General features: G+C 38.8%; 1 protein-coding gene across 6 annotated transcripts in view; it reads left to right on the top strand.

Moving 5' to 3' along the window:
• LOC126464634 (arfGAP with SH3 domain, ANK repeat and PH domain-containing protein) overlaps positions 1–25,587 on the top strand; it is a 315,585-nt gene that overhangs the window by 273,382 nt on the left and 16,616 nt on the right. For 4 of the 6 annotated variants that reach the window (XM_050096250.1, XM_050096248.1, XM_050096249.1 and 1 more), the window contains 2 exons: positions 15,834–16,078; positions 22,154–22,213. In XM_050096250.1, the coding sequence (XP_049952207.1) occupies positions 15,834–16,078; positions 22,154–22,213 (305 nt within the window). Of the gene's footprint in view, positions 1–15,833; positions 16,079–22,153; positions 22,214–22,508; positions 22,550–25,587 lie in introns of all 6 variants that reach the window. The other 2 variants (XM_050096247.1, XM_050096246.1) reach the window with 2 other exon arrangements.

Here is a 25,587-nt window from a genome sequence, read left to right as displayed (position 1 = left end):
GTACAATGATATAAATTTGCTGGTATGTTCAGTGGTAAAGTTGAATATGGTCTGAAAAATGTGTCAAAAATACAGTTACTTGTAAAGAAGTAGTAAATTAAAAGTCATGCTTCATGTGGCAGTTTTACTGCAAGAACAGCAAAAATGTGGTAACTGACAACCTTTTTTTCCTTTTATCTTTGTGTGGGGGTTGTCAGTGAGAAAAATTTCATAAATATTTGAAATTATGTGTTGAATTTGTCACTAAACGCTCTTGTTCTCAAATACTGAATGATTAAAATATGGCTATTCACACGTTGTGAACTACACTGCTTTTCCACCCCCACTGCTACACCTTTGATAGATTGGTGTTCTTACCCCTCACGGCAATGATTTACAGACAGTAAGTGATATACAGAATTGTTAAGGCTTTCGTGGCCACTTGTTGACAAACTGCCTATTGGCTTCTGTCTCGGGATCTGTGGCTGACGTTCATCTGATGATTTTACTGACGTTTCGCCAGCGCGAGTAGCTGGCATTGTCAAAGCTTCACCCTCCATTGCCGGTGGCGAACTGGAGCAGAGCTCGCGGCCGCAGACTATATGCCCAACGTCCGAGGACTTCTCTGCAGTCATATTCGGTGCAGTTCTCCTCCTGCTACCTACGACAGTCATTCGCTGCAGTATGGGAAGCCAGGATCCGTTTATCTTAAGGTTTTCCTCTTTCTTGTTGAAGCTACAAAAACACACGAATAGCTTCAACAAGAAAGAGGAAAGCCTTAAGGTAAATGGATCCTGGCTTCCCATTCTGCAGCGAACGACCTTGCAGGTAGCAAGAGGAGCACTGCACCGGAAATGACCACGGAGGAGCCCTTGAACATTGGCGCATCAGGTACATGTAGTCTGCAGCCGCGAGCTTGGCTCCAGTTCACCACCAGCAATGGATGGTTAAGCTTTGACAATGCTAGCCACTCATGCTGGCAAAACGACAGTAAAATCTTCAGATGAACCTCGGTTGAAGAACCCGAGACAGAAGCCAATAGGTAGTTGGTCAGCAAGTGATATGTGTACCAAGTTTGGTTGAAATTGGTCCAAGGTTTAGGAGGAGATGTGGAACATGCAAACATTTAATCACTTTATAATATGCATGGATTTCTTTTATCCCATCATACATTCTTGCAATCTCTTCATGATCTGCAGAGCTATTCAGTATATAAACTGGTATTACCATCATGGATCTTTGTTTTGTACACTACTGGCCATTAAAAATGCTACACCATGAACATGATGTGCTACAAACGCGAAATTTAACCGACAGGAAGAAGATGCTTTGATATGCAAATGATTAGCTTTTCAGAGCATTCACACAAGGTTGGCGCCGGTGGCGACACCTACAACGCACTGACATGAGGAAAGTTTCCAACTGATTTCTCATACTCAAACAGCAGTTGACCCGTGTTGCCTGGTGAAACGTTGTTGTGATGCCTCATGTAAGGAGGAGAAATGCGTACCATCACGTTCCCGACTTTGATAAAGGTCAGATTGTAGCCTATTGCGATTGTGGTTTATCGTATCGTGACATTGCTGATCGCGTTGGTCAAGATCCAATGACTGTTAGCAGAATATGGAATCGGTGGGTTCAGGAGAGTAATATGGAATGCCGTGCTGGATCCCAATGGCCTCGTACCACTAACAGTCGAGATGACAGGCATCTTATCCGCATGGCTGTAATGGATCATGCAGCCATGTCTCTATCCATGAGTCAACAGGTGGGGACGTTTGCAAGACAATAACCATCTGCACAAACAGTTTGACAACGTTCGCAGCAGCATGGACTATCAGCTTGGAGAACATGGCTGCTGTTACCCTTGATGCTGCATCACAGACAGGTGCGCCTGTGATGGTGTACTCAACAACAAACCTGTGTGCACGAATGGCAAAATGTCAGTTTTTTGGATGAAAGCAGGTTCTGTATACAGCATAATGATGGTCGCATCTGTGTTTGGCGACACCGCGGTGAACGCACATTGGAAGCGTGTATTCATCATCACTACACTGGCGTATCACCTGGCATGGGGTGCCATTGGTTACACATCTCGGTCACCTCTTGTTCGCATTGACAGCACTTTGAACAGTGGATGTTACATTTCAGATGTGTTACGACCCGTGGCTCTACCCTTCATTCGATTCATGCGAAACCCTACATTTCAGCAGGATAATGTATGACCGCATGTTGCAGGTCCTGTATGGGCCTTTCTGGATACAGAAAATGTTCGACTGCTGCCCTGGTCAGCACATTCTCCAGATCTCTCACCAATTGAAAATGTCTGGTCAATGGTGGCCGAGCAACTGGTTCGTCACAATACGCCAGTCACTACTCTTGATGAACTGTGGTATCGTGTTGAAGTTGCACGGGCAGCTGTACCTCTACACGCCATCCAAGCTCTGTTTGACTCAATGCCCAGGCATATCAAGGCCGTTATTATGGCCAGAGGTGGTTTTTTCTGGGTACTGATTTCTCAGGATCCCAAATTGCGTGAAAATGTAATCACATGTCAGTTCTAGTATAATATACTTGTCCAATGAATACCCATTTATCATCTGCATTTCTTCTTGATGTAGCAGTTTTAATGCCCAGTAGTGTATTTGTCTTGGTTGCTATAATACATTCACTGTGCTCTTCATTGAAGTTTACCCATATTTCTGTTTTTTTTTATCAATTGTTAGGCCTACTCCTGCATTAAACGCTGCTTCATTTTGCATTTATAATACTGTACTCACCTGGCTAGACTTCCTGTTCTTACTGCCACTGCAGTTCACTAATTCCCATTATATCTCTTCAACCTATCCATTTCCCTTTTTAAATTCTTTCAACTACCTATCTGACCAAGGAATCCAACTTTATGGACTCTGACCCACAGAAAATTTGTTCTGTTTCACTAGATTACATCCTCCTGAATCATCCTCACCTGAATATCTGAGTGGTAGACTATTTTCCATGCAGAATATTTTACTCAACAGGATGCCATCATCATTAAGTGATACTATAGAGCTGTATGTGCTCAGAAAGATTTGCAATTGTAGTTTCCCATTGCTTTCAGTTGTACACAGCACTAATATGAAGTCCTTATTTCAATAGTGGTACAAGTCAATTTTTGTTCATATTGAGATACAGAGTCCTAAAGTTAAATGAGCGCTGAAAAATCTGCAGTTGAGATATCAGAAATATTCAAGCATATGGCTTCTCGCTAGAGATGAACATTTCTTTCTGTTTGTTTGGCTCATTAATTTCAGAAGCATTATAGACAGAAAAGTGGAGGTAATGGACTTGTACCACAATTGAAGTAAGTCCTTCATAGGATAGTGCCATTTTAGGTAAGTGTTATAAAGTCATATCAGTCAATCCTCCAGATTCCTGCCACTGCAGCTAATGAAAACACTTAAAAGTACTTAGAATGTTGCCTCGTAAATGTATGTCTTGGGTAGACATTCTCTCTCCTGGTAATCTTACAACTGTATATGATGATGATGGAAGTAGCTGGGTGGAAAAATAAGGGAAAGGCAACCACTCACATATAGCAGACCAGTGTGTGGTGCCAGAAACTCATAAGAGAAAACAGTATTCACACTAGCTTTTGAGCTCTTGCTCTTTCTCTAGCGAAAGTACAGACATTGACACACACACACACTCGCCCACATTCTTGCAGTCATGGAAATGCAGTCAGTCTACAGACAACCAGAATGAATTCTTAAACACTGATCATGTGAAACCTATCTTATGCTTTTCTTCTCATGACATCCTAAATGTCAGGCTGGTCAGGTAGATGCAGTGCTTCTTGGCTTCTCAAAGACATTTCATTCATTATCACACATATGCCTATTATCATAAGTATGATCACGTGGTATATAAAGTGAGAGTCTTGACTGGATAGTGGATGTCTTGATTCTCAGGTCCCAGGATGTTATCTTGGATGGAGAATAATCACAGATGTAGAAGTAACTGCAAGTGCGCCCCAGGGTAACGTATTAGGACCCTTGTTGTTAATGTCAATATTAATGACCTTCCAGACAATGTTAAAAGTAACCTCACACTTTTTCACAGATGTTGCAGTTAGCTGTAATGAAATACTCTCCTAAAAGTCTGTGTAAGTGTCCAGTCAGATCTTGATAAAATGTCAAAGAGGCCCAAAGATTAGCAAGTTGCTGTAAACGTTCAGAAATGTAAAATTGTGTGCTTCATGTGGTTTCCCATGAGTACAATATCATCAATGATTCACAGTTAAAATCAGTCCTCTTGTCCAAATACCTATATGTAACAAATTTTGTGGTACAACATGGAATGATCACATAGGATCAGTTGTAGGTAAGGCAGTGGTCAGACTTTCATTCTTTGGCAGAGTACTGGAAAAATGTAGTCAGTCTATAAAAGAGAGTGCTTGCGAATCACTTGTGCATCCCATTTGAGAATGTTGATGAGTTGTGTGGACTCATACCAAATGTGACTAATAGGTGCACAAATGGTCTCAGGTTTGTTTGACTGATGGGTGAGTGGCACAATAATGTTGATAAACCTTAACTGGCAGATGCTTGAAGATAGTCAGCAATATCCTGTGAAAGCTTAGTTACACAGTTACAAGAATCACTATTAAGTGAAGAATCTAGACATTCTTCAGCTCCTACATGTTGCTCTTCTAGGGACTGTGATGACAAATTTCATAACAACAAAGTGTATTTGTGTGAAGTGTATTGGTGTATATTTTCACAAAGACGTGTGGAGAGGTGTTTTCCATGGCTGTCAGTGTAGAGTAGGTGTACTTTGGTGCATCTTTGCATTAGAAAGTGCTTCTCTTAATCTTTAAAACATTGGAAACTTCAGGTAGACATATAACATCATAGGAAAAGACAAATTGCTACTTAACTTAAGGAAGACACGTTAAGTTGCAGACAGGCACAATTAAAAGACACTTACATAAAGCTTTTGGCAACAGCCTTCATCACACACCATTCATACATGAAAGGAAGCACACCTCATGCACACATGACCGCCAACTCCAGCATCTTGCAACTCCAGCATTTCAGCCCGAGACGCGTGAGTTGGCGGTCATGTGTGCATGAAGTGTACTTGCTTTTGTGTATAAATGGTGTTTGTTTCTCTTTTGATGATGAAGGCTGTGGCCAAAAGCTTTCTATAAGTGTCTTTAAATTGTGTCTGCATGCTACTTAACATGTCTCCTTTATGGTACGTAGCAATCTGTCTTTTCCTACATTGCCATTTTTGTAATCTTTATCCGAAGTTATCACAACTGGGGTTTTGTGCCATAAATTTATTTAATAATGACATCATTGAGCTTCTACTTACACATTGTTGTTACTTGCTTTTTTCAAAACATAAATGCCACTTTTTCTGTGAGGAATGACCATTAGCAACAACACTGTTGTGCACTAGGCAATGTTTGCAGTGAAGTGCTTCATATTTCTTCTCCAGCTCTTGATTTTTCCTCTGAGGTTGTTGATATTTTGAATGGAATGTCACTAAATCATGTTTTAACACAGAAATCATTTCTTCTTTTAACTGTAGCCTGCTCATTGTTTCATATTTTGTGGACTCACTATACACTGATGACATGTCCAGTTGAGTTTGTTTGAAATTTAGTTTTGCATACTCATCATATTACCAGCACTTGCAGTCAGTGCATATACCTTCCATATTTTTGCACAGATTTTACAAGCAACACTATAACTTTTTAAAGAAACCAAGAAATCATTACACAATCAGCTATCGCTTGGCACCATTTTGAACTCATTCCTTGTTGTCTCTCTTCTTTGAACAATGCAATAGGCTAATTTACTAAGTTATTGGCTGCTGCAAAGTTTTAAAAATAACAACAAACAGATTAAACAATGGAAAATCCAGGATGGAATGTAACAATTATGAGAAGGAAAGTTGCTACACACCATATAGTGGAGATGCTGAGTCACAGATGGGCACAACAACATAGTCTTTTTGTTGTGCCTATCTGCAAGTCAGCATCTCTGGTATATGGTGAGTAGCAACTTTCCTTCTCACAACTAGCAGATTTTTATACAGAATATGAAAAAGATAACAATGTGCTAAAAATCTGTCAAATTATACGTAAAATGTTTACGAATCCATACTGGTGGAAGTGGGTTTGGCCATTCTGTTCAAGAAAGCTTGTTATGAACAAGGTCAGAACATCTTCTAGGATTCTGTAACAAACAGGAATAAGTGGGATTGGATAGTAGTTTTTGGATCACTTCTCTTACCATTCGTGTAAATGGGTGAAGCCCGCGTGCTTTTCCAAACCTGCAGCACATTTTTTTGTACAAGGTATCTGTGGAATATTATGGTTAAAATAGAAGCTAAGTTTGCTTGCAGATTCTATGTAGAACCTGAAAGGGATCTCATCATGCTTGGGACCTTTGTTTATTTTTAGTGATTTTAACTAATATTAATGCCAATACCACTGGTGGATGCAGGTGTATGAGTTGGGTGGTAGTCATTGCAAAGTTCACACATTGACAACCAGGAATGTTTCATTCAGCATCTCTCAAACTATGGCTCTATGCTTTGTTCTACACCTGTTATGCTGCTGTCACTGTTTGTTCAAAAGTTTAGTTACAGTGACTGTATGTCATGGAGGATCCCTCCAATTATGAACTGTCTACAAGGTAGACATCTAGGCAGTATATGGTCAACTATTCTTCTAAGCTTCAGCCACAGTTTCTCTAGATGCTTCTGCCCAGAGGTGGGTGTATCAGTTTCCTATTTGAGATGTGACATGACTGCCATAATTATCTAACTTACTGAACATGTAGATCTTCCTTTAGTAATCATTGTTGCTACAACTGTCACATGGTCACTGATACCAGTTTCAATACAAACATCCTCAAAGGAATCAAGTCTAGTGTTGCCATTAGGTCTATAATATTTCAATCATGAGTGGGCTACTGAACTGTTATATGTAGTTTTCAGAGAAAGCATTTACTAATATTTTGATGGATGCCTTATCATCCCCATCAAACTGTAATTTTCCCAGTCGATTGTTATATAATTGAAGTCTCCTTCAATGATGTCTGTATGATAGGGGAACATTCATACTAGCAAACTGAGATTTTCTCTTAAGGTTTTGGTTATCTCTAGATGTGAATCTTACCATCAATAGAAAGACACAATTAGAAGTTATGGTCACCCTTGATACAGCATTTCACCCTAACTATCTTGCATGCAGTGCCAGTTTCTATCTCAGTAATACAGAGTGTCTTGTCTACTGCAACAAATTGACCACCTTCATTTCCTAGTACCCCATTCTTTTGATATGCATTTATATTCACCCGAAAATTCTTACTACTATCAATTTCAGGTTTGTAGTCAGCTTTCTGTACCTAGTATTATATGAGCTCCATTGCTCCTCAGAATTGCATCAACTTCTGGGATGGCAAGCTTAATTTTTTCCAACAAGTGCTGTAATCTGCAGTTGGTTCCATGTTGTTCCCTCAGTGCCTAACAGAATAGCCTTTTGGAAGTCTGGGATGAAAGGTGTCATTTGGTGCACTGTGTGCCACAATTCGCAATTTATTGCACCTGGTTCCCTCATTGGTTGCCAGAACAGTCTCTTCAGTATGCTGAATGGGCCTGCAGAGTGCACAATGTGATGTTCTCATCACTTGCTGCCATTTTGTTAAGGGATACCATTATTCACTGTTACATTGTGCTTCCAACAATTAATAGACCCTACTGTTTCATGTTAGTCTCGTTTGTCATAGGACAAAGCAGGTTTCTCAACAGGTGAAATTTATCTCACTGGCTCAGTGTCTCCTCAAACTTGTGGGTTAGGGGGTGAATGAATAACCTTAATTCTTCCTGGTCCGTGCGTCCCCTGTATAGGACACCCTAACTCCACCACTGACATGCTACAGTGATAGGTCCTGTACTTCTTGTTGAGGAGACTACTCACTGAAGAGTATAGTACTTGAGATACCTTTGACTCTGGGAATTTCACTCAATGCAACCACTTAGAGCAGCTTCCAATAATATGGCAGATATGAGAATATTTTCCAGCTTCTTATGAACAGCATCAAACTTGCACCATGCTAAAGAACAGCATTCACATTGGGGCTGCATTCTAACTGGTGCAGTGTTTATCTGAACACTGAACAATAACATTAAATTATCGTCATTGATATTGTTTTACTGTCAGTATATGTTACACTACATGGGTTCCAAGTTTCCTTTTAAGGTCTGAAGTTACAACAACCAAGAAAATGGTTTTTGTAAATAAGTGTGTAAAACTTGGGATAATACTTTCATATTCTCTGCAATTAACTTTGTGTTTTGAACTTTTGTTGAGGTTATCTCGCTAACAGACTCATGTAACACTGTCAAAAACAGAACAAATGTGTGACAGATGTGGACAATATATACTGTTGTGGAAATGGGAAATTAAAAATGCAACTTTAACAAATACAATTTTACAAAGCAGCAGTTGAATGCAGAAGAGCTAAGTTTACATTCTGTTCACAAAATTCTGAAAACGACTTAGAAGAAGCCAATCAAATAGTGATAAAAAGTGAAAATATTGTATAAATCATTGAAGAACTTGTTCTGCAGTAAGAGGAAAATGATTTTCTGAAAAGAAATTGTTGCAAAAGTTTGCAGAACGCATAACTGTAGCCAATAATTTCCTATCAAATCAAACAATGGAAAATCCATTACATTGTTACATTCAATAATTTTCTATGAAATACATTATGCACAGCACTTGCATCAATCCAAAAATTCTCCAAAAGATTCCTTTTATCATCGAAATATACATTTAAAATAAAATGGATAGGAAGACAGCCCTGTTGCATTTTAGAAAGGTATTGATGAAACTATTTGATATGAATGACATTATCAGAAATGTGCCAGTGTGACATCCATGAGGTGAATGAACAGGAGATACACAAGGTAACATGCATGCTAAAGAAAACATTCCTCTGGTTAGAGTGACAAATCCATTGTAATTACTAAGTTGTGCCTAAAAGGAATTTTAAAACCTCTTACCTACCTGACCAATTGCAGCCGCAGAGAAAACATGTAGCCAACAGTTCTAAAAATGAGTGTTGTGAAACCACTGCATTATAAAGGAATTAAGGAAGCTGTCTCCAAGTATAGACCACTCTCATTAATGCCAACCTTTACTAAGATATTTTAAAGTATTGCTCTGTTCCATCATAGTGCCTTTATCACAAATAAAAACTGCTTATACGTACTCGGCATGGCTTTAAGAAAGAGCCAAGTGCTACCACAGCAGTTATACAGTTGATTGTTCAAAGATAGGATGCAGATTGCAGACGAACTTGGAGACCTAGATAAAACCTTTAAGCTCCGTAACCCATAGGTTACTTCTGAAAAATCTGAAATCATATCATATCAGTGACTCATCCATCAATCTTCTATCCACATACCTGTTGAACATAAACAATACACTAAGCTGACAAAAAAATCAAGATTATAAACTTTCAATCAGTCAGTGAAGAAGGAGAAAACACAAATACAAACACAAACACACACCCACACCCACACACACACACACACACACACACACACACACACACACACACACACACACACACACACACACATGCATGTGTATCATAGCGGAGTCCTTTAACTCTCATATAGCAAGCTATGCAGCTGACACCTCTGTCTTATAGTATGGTGCAGCGCAGGGGTGCCAACCCACAGGTCATGTGTGGTACAAAGCAAGCACCAATACAACCCAAGAAGTGAGCACCTGTGGCACCATCAATAAAAAAAAATTATTTTTATTTGTAATGTTATGAAAGTAATGAAATGTCACATATAAAATGTCAAATTAATTCCAGCTTGCTTTTTTAGAATAAATAATAATACATTAATAAATTCTAAATTACTTAGTTCATCTACATACCTCCAAGCCTCCGGATGTCTATTCTTCCACCCCCCCACCCCCCCCCACCCCCCCCAGTGGTTAGTAAGTTAAAATGCTGGGCACCCCTGGTGTAGACTGTAAAAAGTTAGAATCTTTTGCTGTTAGGAGTGTAATGAAATTAACTAACATCATAAGCTGGGGTGAATCCAATGAAAAAAATACCACCCATTTCCTGTAGTGACAATGCAATACAAATTTGAACTGTTATCTGTATAACCTTGATGATGGTGTATTTTGAAGTATTAATTTATTTTTAATGCATAACTGCACTGTTTATTTTATTCTGATTGTTGATCGGTTTCATCTTGCAATGTGAGATGAATTCTTACATTTCCTTGTAATAAATCCAATCACTGTTTTGAATGTTAAAAATATGCTAGCGTCTTTACAAAACCGTATTACATTTTATAGCCTAAACAAGTTTTAATAAATACATTAAATTCCACCATACCTGCTATAAAAGCACTTTCGTTCAGGCAAGTTAATGAACAAATTTCATTTTCAGTAATTCTATGATGGTCTGAATATGAAATATAATTACTCAATCTTATAATCATCTATCCCTTCAAATATGAATGTATGGCACCTTTTGTGTTTTGGCACAACTTTTTTTAATAATTTGAACTCTTTCTACCTTAGTTGGATCTTCAATTTCCAGAAAGACAAAGTAAACATTACCATCAAGAACTTACTTTCTCAGAAATGTCATTTCATAAGTGTCATTCAAGCCATTATCAGTTTCACCCATAAAAAACCTGAATGATTTTTCCTTGGAAATTTCAGTGGGAAAATCATTTTTATTGAAGTCTTGGCCTTCCTTTATCCTTCTCCTTGTTCATTTCTTCATTTATATTTGACTCGTGCTGGTCTACAACACTGTTAGATGTCCAGGAGTTATAATCTGAATCACAAGGAATGGTCTCCCTGCTTTCAGCACTCTCACTATTACTTTCATTGAAGTCCCTGACAGCAATATCACCTTCTGGGGTCAGCGATAAGCTTGCTTGACATATGTCTTTTGCTTGTGTCTGTATATGTGTGGATGGATATGTGTGTGTGTGTGTGTGTGTGCGCGAGTGTATACCCGTCCTTTTTTCCCCCTAAGGTAAGTCTTTCCACTCCCGGGATTGCAATGACTCCTTACCCTCTCCCTTAAAACCCACATCCTTTCGTCTTTCCCTCTCCTTCCCTCTTTCCTGATGAGGCAACAGTTTGTTGCGAAAGCTTGAATTTTGTGTGTATGTTTGTGTTTGTTTGTGTGTCTATCGACCTGCCACACAAAATTATATATATATGCAGAGCCACGTGTGAAAGCACCCACGTGATTTACCAACTGACCTGCCTACACTGTGACGCATTCTATGTGGGAATGACCAGCAACAAACTGTCCATTCACATGAATGGACACAGGCAGACAGTGTTTGTTGGTAATGAGGATCACCCTGTGGCTAAACATGCCTTGGTGCATGGCCAGCACATCTTGGCACCGTGTTACACCGTCCGGGTTATCTGGATACTTCCCACTAACACCAACCTATCCGAACTCCGGAGATGGGAACTTGCTCTTCAATATATCCTTTCTTCCCGTTATCCACCAGGCCTCAATCTCCGCTAATTTCAAGTTGCCGCCACTCATACCTCACCTGTCATTCAACAACATCTTTGCCTCTGCACTTCCACCTCGACTGACATCTCTGCCCAAACTCTTTGTCTTTAAATATGTCTGCTTGTGTCTGTATATGTGTGGATGGATATGTGTGTGTGTGCGAGTGTATACCTGTCCTTTTTTCCCCCTAAGGTAAGTCTTTCCGCTCCCGGGATTGGGATGACTCCTCACCCTCTCTCTTAAAACCCACTTCCTTTCGTCTTTCCCTCTCCTTCCCTCTTTCCTGACGAAGCAACCGTTTGTTGCGAAAGCTAGAATTTTGTGTGTATGTTTGTGTTTGTTTGTGTGTCTATCGACCTGCCAGCGCTTTAGTTCGGTAAGTCACATCATCTTTGTTTTTTTATATATATATATATATATATATATATATATATATATATATATATATATATATATATATATATATATATATATATATATATATATATAGTACAGAGGGAGGATTGCGCCATCTGCAGCCACCACCGTTATTACATGCATACATGACCTAGAACTATCCACAATCCATACAGGATGTCTTGTACCTTACTCTGCTAATACTTTCACTTGTCTAGGATGATGACAAAAGTTGGCATTGTCAGTTTAGTACATTGGAGGGAGGAACACAATTCAAGGACACTTCAAGTTTCTTAAAATAATCAATCACTGTTTCTTGGGTAACTGCTGCCCTTGCCCTCTTTACATTTTCATTTACGCTACCATTAATTTCTTATTTATTTTCAGAAAACATTTTGCTGACTCATGACCAGGTTGATTGTCATGAAATCTGTATTCAATCCACCCAGCTCGATTACGTTAGGCCTTTAAGACATCCCTAACATCACTATTTATCAAAGGAAATCCCCATTTCACACAACACCATATTCGTTCAACCAAATTTTTTTCTCCTCACTGGTGATTAATGCTATTTTACTATTTTATATTAATGTTGTATAAGGGTCGGTCCTTGGCTGTAACCGATAGTAAGGTTTGAGTGTGGGGCAGACCCCACAATGCCGTGGACCCAAGTTGTCAAGAAGGAACTGATGCTGACTCCATAATGGTGTGGGCTACGTTTACATGGAATGGACTGGGTCTGGTTATGTTCACCTACTTGAAGGCCATTTGTAGTCATTCAAAGACTTCATGTTCCCAGACAGTGATGGAGTTTTTATGGATAACAGTGTGCCCTGTTACAATTGTCCCTAGTTGGTTTGAAGAACATTCGGAACAGTTCTGGTGAATGATTTGGCCACCCACATCACCCAACATGAATCCCATCAAACATTTATGGGGCATAATTGAGAGATCAGTTTGTGCACAAAATCCTGCACTGGCAACACTTTCACAATAATGAGTGGCTGTAGAAATAGCATGCATCAGTATTTGTGCAGAGGACTAACAACAACTTGTCGAGCTGCTACACTACACTGAGCAAAAGGAGGTCCAACACAATATTAGGAGATATTGCATCACTTTTGTCACTTCAGTGTATCCTCTTAAAAGAAAGATGGTGGCCCCAGAATTTAGTTTTATGGATTGAATTAGAGACAGACAGTCAGGCAATGGTTTTAGATAGCTGAAGAATGGTATATCAACCTGCCTGACAGCATGTCAGTTTGACCCCGGCACACACCATCGGTGAAAGCTACTCACTATCATGCTGGCTGAATGGTTGACAGAATGAGAGGACTCTGTTACCCTGATGATTCATGGATTTCACTGTACCCTGCTCAATGGGAGTATGTAAGCGCACACACTGTCCAGTCTTGTCACGCACCCTGTGTTGTTCTTCATGGTGTATGCATTCTCAACTTCCTCCACAATTAGGAGAAACTTTATCTCACAACAAGGGATTTGTCTTGGTGAAAGCACACAATATCTAATGCGTCTCAAGGCCTAATTAGTTTAGTGAAAAAAATGTGTTAGTAATCGGTAGCTTTAAATGGGCCATATTAATGGGCCTCCACTGGCTGTCACCGGATTAAAAGAAGGGGTTCTCAACCTGGCGCAAGGAAGAGGATGGTGAAGATGTGTCCTGATGGCTTCTGATGACATAACAATAGCATTTCTTGATCAACTGCAGTACATTTATTGTGGACCCTGTAGGCGAGATTTGCTTCTGCTCCTAATATTCTCAGCGGCCATGAAGGTGGCTGGCGGATGCTCACGTGTGCACCTACTGCAGTGACTGTAGCCATGCTGGTGGAACCTGCTGCCTTGACGATGGCACTGAGGCCTTACTGGGTTGTACGGTGGTGGCTGGAACCATGCACTGTGGGCCTCTGTTGTGATTGTGGCTCAAGGGGGTGGTGGCAGCTGTGGGACAGGTCAGCGACCATCCCCAGCTGTGACTGTCTGGCGTCGATGGGCTGGGGTCCCTAGCTCTGGCCCCAGTCATGGCATATGTGGGGGCAGCACCCCGGGATAAGGGCGATAGTGCGTTATCTCATCACGTCCTAAGTTATGACTCCCATCACTGGCAGCTGTTGATGATGTCTAATAATAGTTACAAGGCAGCATCAGTCTGGTGCCTCCTAGGCAATGATCTACATTACAATGGTGACTATTATGATGACAGTGATGACCCTGAACTGATTGTGGCACTAAATGGTACAGGCTCTGCATCACACACACACCTCATGACGGACGACGATGAGTTGGCTGCCTGTCCTTAAATGTGGCTTTCTGTCTCTGATGTCTACGGTACTTCTTCCCCTGTAGGTTAGTGGAACATTCTGGTGTTGCTCGGCTGGCATAACTGACCCGATTACCGCCCTCGATGTTGACACCTTGGCGAGTGGTGAGCTGCTTCTTGTCACATCCTCTGCTGGCCAGTGACACAGCATTCTCCTTTGTGTTGCTTAAGTAGGCACTCCACTGACCCACTTGCATCACAGTACCCTACCATTGAGCTGTGCAAAGGAATGTAACACATATACAACTTCTGGCTCCCAATATTCCTTCACATTGTAATTAACTTCATTACTGTAAAACCTCCATCTTTAACTAACTTAATTGCTCTAATCATTTGACTCTCTACACATGGTCAGATATACCATACAAAAATGACATTTTGTAATTAGACATGCATCGTGTCTAAGCAGTATTAATAGTATTAACTATGAACACAAAAATGAAACAGTAGCACTAGAGATGTTGATATTCCAGTAGAAGCTTTTGCACTGATGTATTTACTTCAAGAGTGCAGCACATGAATTGCACATCTACTAAAAAAAAACTTGGTCAAGAATTCTGAACAATGGTCAGCTGTGGTTTTCTTGTTAAGATGCCACGCTCAGATACCCAAATGTTGAAAAATAGGTACATGATCGGATTCACCCCGCCTGGTTGGATTCACCTCATTTTATGGTACTTCAACAATCGAGACCTTAAGGCAAGTGTCACCAAATCTCAATTATGACAAATAAAACAGACAGTTCTCACCACACAAATGTAAATAATGTAAGTAACTCTTGACGATAGAAACTCGTAACTGTATTTACAATTATGGGGATGTATGTTGTTGAAAACATGTTGTAGATAAACTGCATTAATTTTTTATGTGGAAAAGGTAGTAGTGCCTTATATCTCCTCAGTAAGCTTGCAATGATAGTTCATAACCAAAATTAAAAATGTATACGCAGCAACAACACACCTGTTGCTGTTGTGGGACTGAATGATAGGGCTGTACAGCTGATGTTCACTTAAAAAGGAGGGCCATAAGACGTATACACAGAATAGGTATGCTGTAAAATATTTGTGCAGCACAGGTGCTTAACAGTCCATTCTTTTTATATATTTCCATTAATTCAATTTTTATTTGTCAACAAAGTAAAGTTATCAAATTCAGCACTGTACACAATCACATCACCAATACAAAATATAAGTACTTCTGGCAAATAACAAAATGAAAAGTGGCAGATCAAAGCTAATAATTCAATTGTTTAATTTCGTTTAAGACACTGATTATCTTATGAACCATAGCATATCCCTGTATGAATGTATAAATTGGATGTAAGTTACAGCAACTGTTTTACGTCACATATTCTGTAAGTGTAGTTATTACAATACTATTATTTTTTATGTTTACAAAAGCTGTCATTTTGATGGCTCCATTCCAAAGAAAATGTAATCCAAAAGACTTAATAACACTCATTTCTGTTCCAGCTACTATCATTCCAAAATAAAGTTTTTCATTTAGGATCAATTAATAAAAATCTTGGCCATTCACAGCTGGTGCAAAGCAGGTTCTGCCACCTGGTGAGCCACCATCACTGAAGTCGCTTAATGCGGTGCTGGATAAAAGCAGTGGTGTGCAGCGACCACGGGGGCCTCCGCCACCAGCACCAAGTCCGGTTTCCAGTACCGGGAGGCTAGCCAATGGTCGGTCCACTGAGAGCATATCGTCCGTTGCATCAGATGTTGACACTGCAAGCTCTGGAATTGGCCTGCACAATCCAATTCCTCCTCCTCGAAAGGTGAGTTTGTGCAAGTGCAGTTCACTGCATTATATTCATATCTAGCTGTACGCAATTCTTTCAAAAGTTTACTTGGATTCACCCTGTACCATTATTGTATGCTGCAATGTTGTGGTTTCTGATATGCTTGTGTACATTAAGATATTGGACACCCAACATTTTAACATTGCACTTGATAAAATAAAATATATCACATCTTAAGTACCAGTTCAGTAATTGGAGAATGAAGAAGGTAGTCAGGAAAATATGAAATAAGTAAGGACAGACCTACATGTGATGCATTCTAGCATCCAAAATCTAAACCTACAGAGAAGACAAGAAGCCATGTCCAGATGCTTAATAATGAATTTTAAACAACTTGCAAGCATGAGACAGTGGCTACAGGTGGAAGGAAACAAAGTGTGGAAGCAATGAAAAGTAAAGATACACAGAAATGCACAAAATGGATGAAAGAGAGAGAGAGAGAGAGAGAGAGAGAGAGAGAGAGAGAGAGAGAGAGAGAGAGAGAGAGAGAGGGGGGGGGGGGGGAGGGAGGAGCAGGAGGGAGGGCTCTCAGCAGCAACAGTAGTAGATTGTTGATTAATACCGCCAACAGTCACCAAACTGATGGATGCAGTGATGAGATGAAATAGTATTAGAATGCAAAACAAACAAGGGGGTAGAGTTTATCCAAGTAAGAGCAAGAGAGTTACTGGAATGGTAAGAGGGAAGTTGGAGATCGAGAACGGTGGAGATTTAGGCCAGGACTACTGCAGGAACAATGGATGTCCACAGAGAGTTTATTTTGGACGGAGGTACATGTGATGCAGTAATTTTAACACTAAAAGGCTGTTGTATTCAAACAAATGTCAAGTGTAATTACAAACTATGTAGGAAAGCTAATCAAATGGCAATAGAGAGGTTTTTTTTAACCTCATCAAATAACAAGAGTGGCAGGATGTTTATAGTGCCGATAACATAGCTGACAAATATAATACTTTCCTTAACACATTGCTCATGCTCATGGAGAGTTGCTTTCTGTTAGAATGCTCTAAACGGGATACTAGCAGTAAAAGGCAGCCTGGATAGCTGACTAGTGGGATAAGGATATAATGTAGAACAAAGCAGGAATTATATCAAACTGTTAGAAGTAGTCACAATTGAGCTGCAGTAGCCTGTTACAAACAGTATTGTAAGGTGTTTAAAAATGTTATTAGGAAGGCAAAGCATATGTGGTATGCAAATAGAATAGCTAATTCACAGGATAAAATTAAAACCATATGGTCAGTTGTGAAGGAAGTGTCTGGTCAACAGCACAAGGTCGACGATATAAAGTCAAACTTCCCAGCAGATTAAAATTTGTGCCAGACTGAGACTCAAACTTGGGAGTTCTAGTCTCAGTCCAGTATGCAGTTTTTAATCTGCCAGGAAGTTTCATATCAGTGCATATTCCACTGCAGAGTGAAAATCTCATTCCGGATATAAAGTCAGTTCGTAGTAAAAATATTTCTGTTACAGGTAAATCAGATATATGTACAGTATTTAACAGTCATTTTCTGAGCATTGCTGGTGAATTAAATAAAAATTTAGTTTCTACAGAGAATCGTATAACTCTCTTGGCAAATGACTTTCCGAGATTGATGTCCGAAATACTCCTGTGTGATACGGACAAGGGGAAGACTGAGCAACACTTAAACCACTGAAGACTAGGGACTCTCATGGATATGATGGAGTGCCTAGCAGAATATTAAAGTACTGTACTGCACATGTTAGTCCTGTATTTAGCCATATTTGTAATTTTTCCTTTAGGAATGGTCAGTTTCCTGAACAATTAAAGTACTTGGTAGTAAAGCCGCTTTATAAAAAGGGAGAAAGGGATAATTTAGACAATTTTAGACCTATTTCTATGCCACCAGTGTTTGCTACAGTTATTGAAAAGGATGTGTATGTAAGGATAATTGATCATTTTATATTACATAATTTGTTATCAGATGTACAGTTCATCTATAAAAGTCATTTAACAGCTGGAAATGCTACATTCTCTTTTCTCTGTGAGGTGCTGGCTGGGTTAAACAAAAGGTTTAGAATGCTAGGCGTATTTTTTTGATGTAACTAAGGCATTTGATTGTGTTGATCACAAAATATTGCTTCAGAAGTTGGACCATTACGGAATATGGGAAGTAGCTCACAATTGGTTCACCTCTTACTTCACGGTTTTGATACTGACTGTGATGTGGGGTCTGAGTGGTGTACGGTCAAATGGGGGATGCCCCAGGGATCAGTGTTGGGGCCATTCCTGTTCCTTATTTATATAAATGATATGCCCTCTAGTAATAAGGGTAACTCTGAAATATTTCTGTTTGCTGATGACACTAGCTTGGTATAAAGGATATTGTGTGCAACATTGGCTTGGTTTCAAATACTGCAGTTCATGACATAAGTTCATGGCTTATATAAAATAAACTAATGCTAAATCATGTAAGACTCAGTTTTTACAGTTTCTAACATACGGTTCAACAAAACCCAAATGGGCATGTGTTTAGTGAAACTGAACAGTTCAAATTTCTAGGTGTTCAGATAGACAGTAAACTGCCATGGAAAGTCCACGTCCAGTATCTTGTTCGAAGACTAAATGCTGCCATTTTTACTTTTCGAATGGTATCTGATGTAGGTGATCGTTCGACACGAAAATTAGTCTACTTTGCTTATTTTCATTGCTTATGTCATATGGTATTATATATTGGGGTAACTCTTCCCATTCTAAAAGGACGTTTTTGGCTCATAAACAGACAGTTTGGGCAATAAGTGGTGTAAGTTCACAAACCTCTTGTCGACCCCTTTTCTCAAGTCTGGGTATTTTGACATTGGCCTCTCAGTATACATATTCTTTACTGTTGTTTCTTGTTAACAATATCAGCTTATTCCCAAGAATAAGCAGCTTTCACTCGGTTAATATTCGGCAGAAATTGGACTTCTGTAAGTCTTTTGCAGAAAGTTGTGGAGTATACTGCTGCATCCATTTTCAATAAGCTATCACAAGAATTCAAAAATCTTAGCAGTATTCCATGTGCTTTCAAACCAAAACTGAAGAGTTTCCTTATGGGTCACTCCTTCTATTCTGTTGAGGATTTACTTGAAAAATTAAGCTGATTCTTCTGTCATATTGTTGATTCCATTTACGTAAGCTTATGGCTTGACTTTTATGGGTTCAAAAACATTGTGTTTTTGTCTGTTATTTCTTTTATGATGTAATTTCATGTACTGACACGTTCCATGACCTTGGAGATTTGCCCCTCGATTTGGTCCTATGGAACTTGGAATGTAAATAAATAAATAAATAAATGTGATGTGTCTATTGAAACAACTGTTGAAATCATCACTGATTTAGTGCACAACACATTCTGCAACCAGAATACTAATTTGGTTGGTAAGAGCAGCAACTTGGATATCACTCATATCATATCACAGTGATCAGATAACCCACTCATATTCAGGAGTAGCTGTGTTCAAACCACCATCCAGTTACACTGAATCAGATTTCCTGTGGTTTCCCAAAAGTACTTGACATTTTGGATCTGAGGCATGATCCCTGGAAACAGGCCACAGTGATGTTACACTCCCATCCTCATCAAATCTGGCCGTTGCTCACTTGTCAGTCTTTCAGGACTGCAAGATGAAAATGATGTTGGGAGGGAAGAATAGAGAGAAACCAATGGCAAGGTGAAGGTACAAAGTGAGCTTGGGCAGCACAAACAGAATGACTGGCTGATGCCAAAGTTCCACTGCTGGGCCAGACAGCTGCATTAAGCCGACACAGTATATTTGTTAGATAAGATGTCTTTATGATGTAAAATGATAATCAGTAAGTGCTAGTAAAGTAAAACATCTTCTGATATAGATACATGTGGCAGATTACAAAAATGCTTAATGTTAAAAGAGGTCAGTATTAGGTCTTGGTAAGAGAGGCAGTGTAATATATGAGGTGCGATCAAAAAGAAATTGGAATTTTTTAATTTCACGGGCTTTATACATCCAATTTTCAAAACTTTTTTTTATGTTGTTGGTATGCCTGTTACTGATGCATATTTTCATTTTCAGCTGCTTTCAGTATTTAGCTTATTGTTGACAGTCAAAAAAGTTATACACATTTTGAAGGGCATTGCTTTGAAGGGGACAAAGTTGACAACATTGATGAATAAATAAAGATTCTTTAAGAAAAACAATAATTCCCATTACTTTTTGATCACACCTCATACAATTAAATGTATTAATAATATGTGAAGATACATATGGGATTTGGAAAACTAAATCATTATCAATTATTTCATCTAGTATAAACAAAATTGTTACACAGCTACAGTGTTTTAGAAATCATATGTTAAAGCTCATAGTTAAAAACTGTCTTTATGTGGTGGTAGACTTTGGTTTATTGGTAGAATACTGGAGGTGTGCAATCAATCTACAAAGGAGATTGCTTAGATTGCTTACAAATCACTCGCGCGACAAATTGTAGAATATTGCTCAAGTGTGAGGGACCCATACCAAATAGGATTAACAGGGAAAACTGAACATATACAGAGAGGGGCAGCACAAATGGTCACAGGTTTGTTTGATCCATGGGAAACTGCCTCAGAGATACTGAAGAAACTGAACTGGCAGACTCTTGAACATAGATGTGAAGTATCCCGAGAACATCTAATAACAAAGTTTCAAGAACTGGCTTTAAATTATGACTCTAACAATATACAACACTCTAAATATCACTCACATAGGGATTGTGAGGATAAAATCAGAATAATTATAGCACACTCAGAGGCATTTGAACAATCATTTTTCCTGCACTTCATATTTGAATGGAGTGGGAAGAAGCCCTGATAACTTGTACAATGAGGTGCACCCTGTGGCATGCACTTCACGATGATTTGCAGAGTATAGATTTAGATGTTCAAATGGTTCAGATGGCTCCGAGCACTATGGGACTTAACATCTGAGGTCATCAGTCCCCCAGAACTTAGAATTACTTAAACCTTACTAACCTAAGGACATCACACACATCATTGCCCCAGACAGGATTCAAACCAGCGACCGTAGCGGTCGCATGGTTCCAGACGGAAGCACCTAGAACAGCTTGGCCACACCAGCCAGCTGATGTAGATGTAGATAGTGCCAAAAGTACAAGTAAGGTAGTCACCAAGATGGACTTACAGTGCTTTTGAGTGGAAAGATTTTCTGGGATTCACTAAAATAATGTAAAATGAGAGAGTAACAAGATGATGAGGAGATGTGGACATTTCAGAAAGGAAAAGTGATTGTGGAATTCCCTTATATGGTCTAATTAAGTGAACTCCATTGGCTTATACAAACCATATGATCTAGCAGTATTGAGTTTTATTTAGTTGCTGCTGATGTATTTGCTCTGCTTTAAACATACCCTTGCTCAATACCATTGTTTTATGCTATATAAAGACTTGTAGCCCAGTCTAGATTTTTTGCCAGCCACAAAGAATTTATTTTAGTACTTGGGTGTATAAATATGAAATACATATGGACTGTATATTTGGCATTATGCATTGTTGTTCCCATTGTACTTGGTAATGATATATACATATTCTGCAGTATTTTGTGCACTGGTTCAATGTTATTTAATTGTGCTTTTCTTGTCAGACCTATTTATTGAGTTCTGCAGGCTTAATATGTACTTTGTGGCAACAAAGTTAATTTTGGCAGCAGAAGAGAAAGAACTTCTCTGCTATGACTGAATAAAAAAGTTAAATGATTATGTAACTTAATGGAAACAATCTGCTTATTTGTTGATACTTGTTGGTGCTTTGGATAAATTTCTTTGTTGTAACCTTTCCTCTAAAAGTTTCTTCAACTTTCCAGTGCTGTAGAGGCATGACTAAGCCAGCTACATACATGCAGTTATATTGTTATTGAGCTTCACTTAACTATAAACAGAAACTTAAAGCATAAAATGTAGATTAGGAAATAAATTTCTGATAAAGTGCTTAAGAGTGACAACTTTTAGTTTTTCAGATTTCTCTCTTGCTTCTTCACTGTCAGTTAAAATACTAACACACTTGCTCGTATTTGCAGAAAAAAGAAAGGTCAAGGCTAGAAAGCTATGCCGAAGAAAGTGATCTCCACATTAATTTGGTAAACAGAGCTGCTTCTTTGTCATTTGCTTGCTTTTGATGTTAAAAGAATGATCTGAAATGCTTTGTATTTTTTTGAAATGTGATCCTAAAGCTACCGTAAAAACTATATCCTATTTATCATTAGTGAAGACAACTGCTTTCTAATATGCATGGCATGCTATTGCATGTAATGTTGATCATTATGAGTAATACATTTCTTTGAAAACACTCCTCCTTTTACATACCTACATGCTTTTATGTCTGTTAAAACACTCTAGTTTGCATTAATTATATATTAATTTTTATTTGAATAGATTTACCCACACACTGGTGCGCTGAGGGAAAGAAATTTAAGGTAACAGATTGTTTTTTTTTTTTCCATGTGTGTGTCTAGAACAGTGTGTGGAGGTTATAGTGGGTTGTGTCTATAACAGTGTGTGTCAGTTTGTGGTATCATAATGACTTTGTTGTGTGGTGTTTAAGTATTGAGCTGTAAAAGAATCTATGGAAATGAGTAACTCATTTGATGCTTTTTTTCCTGTGTTACTGTGTACTTTATCAAGTCAACAATCACTTATTATTGAAATCTAAGTATGGAAATGGAAAGTCCATGGTGGAATATAAATAATTGGAGGTGTACAGGCAACAGAACACCCATATAGAATATTCTTTACACACACACACACACACACACACACACACACACACACACAACCTATATTGTCTCATTTGAATGAACTGCTTAGTTGCACAGGTGATGTGTGTGTACATGATTGTGTAGTAATTAGCTCTGGAGAAAAATATCAACTGAGAAATTAACATAATCTTAAATCTTGTTATCTTTACTTCTTACAACTTTATTATTGGAATCTATTTTGTTCAAACTGAAGAAAATAACATATCTGCTTGTTATTCATCCCATACTGCTATTTAATTTTCAGCAAAAAATAGGGATCTTGTTGCTTGTTATGAGTAAGGAGCAACCATTTCTGGTGTCCTTAAAAGTAACTCTTGTTACACAGTGTAAATTGATAACAGTAAGTTGTACATTGTCTTCAGTTTTATTTGTTTCATCGCAGCATAAATGCCATTACCTGTTCTCATCTTTCTCCCCTGATATAAAACTTGCACCAAGCTCCCAGTACATATTGTTAGGAAGTTGTATTCTACAAGTTTTTTTTCTGCCACATACCATAAAGAAAGTTGATGATGATACCAATTAACTTTCTTCTCCACTTAGTCATTTTAATCTGTATTTTAAATACTATATGGTTCCAAGGAAAAAGAAATAGATAAGCAGTGCACAAGGATCAGACAGCGAATTTGAGAGAAAAAGCTGACAGGAATTTGGCAAAGAGACGTAGATTTACTGACGAAACGGGTCTATATTGAGTAAGGTCTCTTGAGCCAGAATAAAGGGGCTGAAATGGCAGCTAGGCTCACAAAATGAAGAGCTGATAAAAGTTATCTAGAGAACAGTAAGTAGCTTCAGGCATGGCATTGGAGATTTTGCAAAGTTTGTGGTGCATCATAGGTGTCTGGAAGGCAAAGACCATCACCATAGTGTGGGGATTGAGCAAATGCTCACAGGAAGAAATCATTCTGGTCAATATCAGGAAATGGAGAGAGAACTGTTGGCTCAACTGGCTTCACAGTAGAGCATGGAGGAGCCTTGTCTCAATAAAACAAGTTGTTACACCCTCCTCACCAATAGTTCAGAAAAGTTGCAAATTCACTGCTGGGTGCAAGCAAAGTAGCCTCAGCCACTAGCTACACATGTCATGCTGAAACTGCACTGTGGCATCTTCCTTTCAAAAAAGAGAAAGTCCCTCTTGTTTCCAGACACAGTATTGCAGAAACAGAAAATGAAATAAAAAGAAAAAAAAAATCTCAGGAGACTGGTAACAGGTCTGTACTATTCACATCCTCATTTGGAAGGCTTTTAATATGTTAGCCATGTATTCCTGTAGTGAAAAACTGAATGTTGGCAATCAGTATTACAGTATTATTGTTGTACTCATTATATCCAAGTTTGACAGGTTTCCCTTGCCAATTTGAAATGTACAATCAGTTCTTTACCTAATTAATGTGACAACCAGTATTATAGTATTATTGTTGTACTCACTGTATTCAGGTTTGACAGGTTTTCCATGCTAATTTGAAATGTGCAATCAGTTCTTTTCCTAATTAATATGAAAATTCTGTAGCTCAGCTGAACCTTCTCAAGACCACAGGCATTGATAATAGCAATAAATTAATGTAGTGGAACACTCATCAGACATTCACCCGGTTATTTATTTTTAATTACCTGCAAGGTATCCAAAGTTAGGCTTTACGTAACCACCCACCATATGGTTGAGGCATCTAAAAATTGACGTGTTTGCCAAGTTCCCAGAGACTGTCCATCTTCAGGGCTAAGAAAGCACGTGCGCGCACGCTCGCACTCACACACACACACACACACACACACACACACACACACACACACACACACAAAAGATTTCTTACCGTGGAATAGGTGGGATGAACAATATTGAGGAGTTGGATGGAAGGATGGATGACTTCATGGCACTTCTGGGGCAGATAGTGGAAGTTTTGTGTGGCACAAAATTGAGGGAGGAGAGAGAGCAGTGTGGGTGAAACAAATTGAGTGAAATGGGAGGGATGTGGTAGAGTTGGGTGTGGCATAGGGACTAACAGGCCCAGGTAATTGTGGGATCGATCACTGTCTTGTGAGGACAATTTCCATCTAAGGATTTAAGAGAAGCTGGTTGTTGGGGAGAGACAGGAAAGTGAAACAGACATTAAAGTCTAGCATGTTGTGCACAGTGACATCTGATACTGGGTTGTATCTTTGTTCTTGGTCATAGTTTCACAGTTTTTTGGTTGCTGTTACTCCAGTTGGATATTGGTTATACCTAAATGAAAGACTGTACAGAAGTTTACAATGGAGTTGGTATATGACATGACTGGTCTCACATGTGGCCCTGCCTGTAATAGGGTAGGGACAAGAAGAACAGATCTAACTAACTTGGATAAATATTCTTGAGTTTTGCAGCAACAGTTCCTATGAGTTTGGTCTGTATGTTCAGCACTCTCCACATTCTTCACTTAAGCAAAGTTAACATATTATGTTATTCATGGAAATCTGTTGGATCTTTGTTGGACATTAGGGTACTGTTAACTTTTCAGTCATCATCATCAACAACAACAGCATTATACTAAACATCATAAAAGCAAATATTCTCTACTGAGTTGGTCTTCAAGGTTGCCTCTAAACTAAATACTGTACTTAAAATATCTTTTATGTCTTTGATTAATATACATTCTGTTCTTTAATTAGATATTATGTGAGCTGTTATATGAGACAAGACAATTCCTTTCTGCCACTGC

The sequence above is a fragment of the Schistocerca serialis genome, chromosome 1 (genome assembly GCF_023864345.2).
Source record: "Schistocerca serialis cubense isolate TAMUIC-IGC-003099 chromosome 1, iqSchSeri2.2, whole genome shotgun sequence".
Classification (NCBI taxonomy): Eukaryota; Metazoa; Arthropoda; class Insecta; order Orthoptera; family Acrididae; genus Schistocerca; species Schistocerca serialis.
This window is presented reverse-complemented; position numbering and strand designations above follow the sequence as displayed.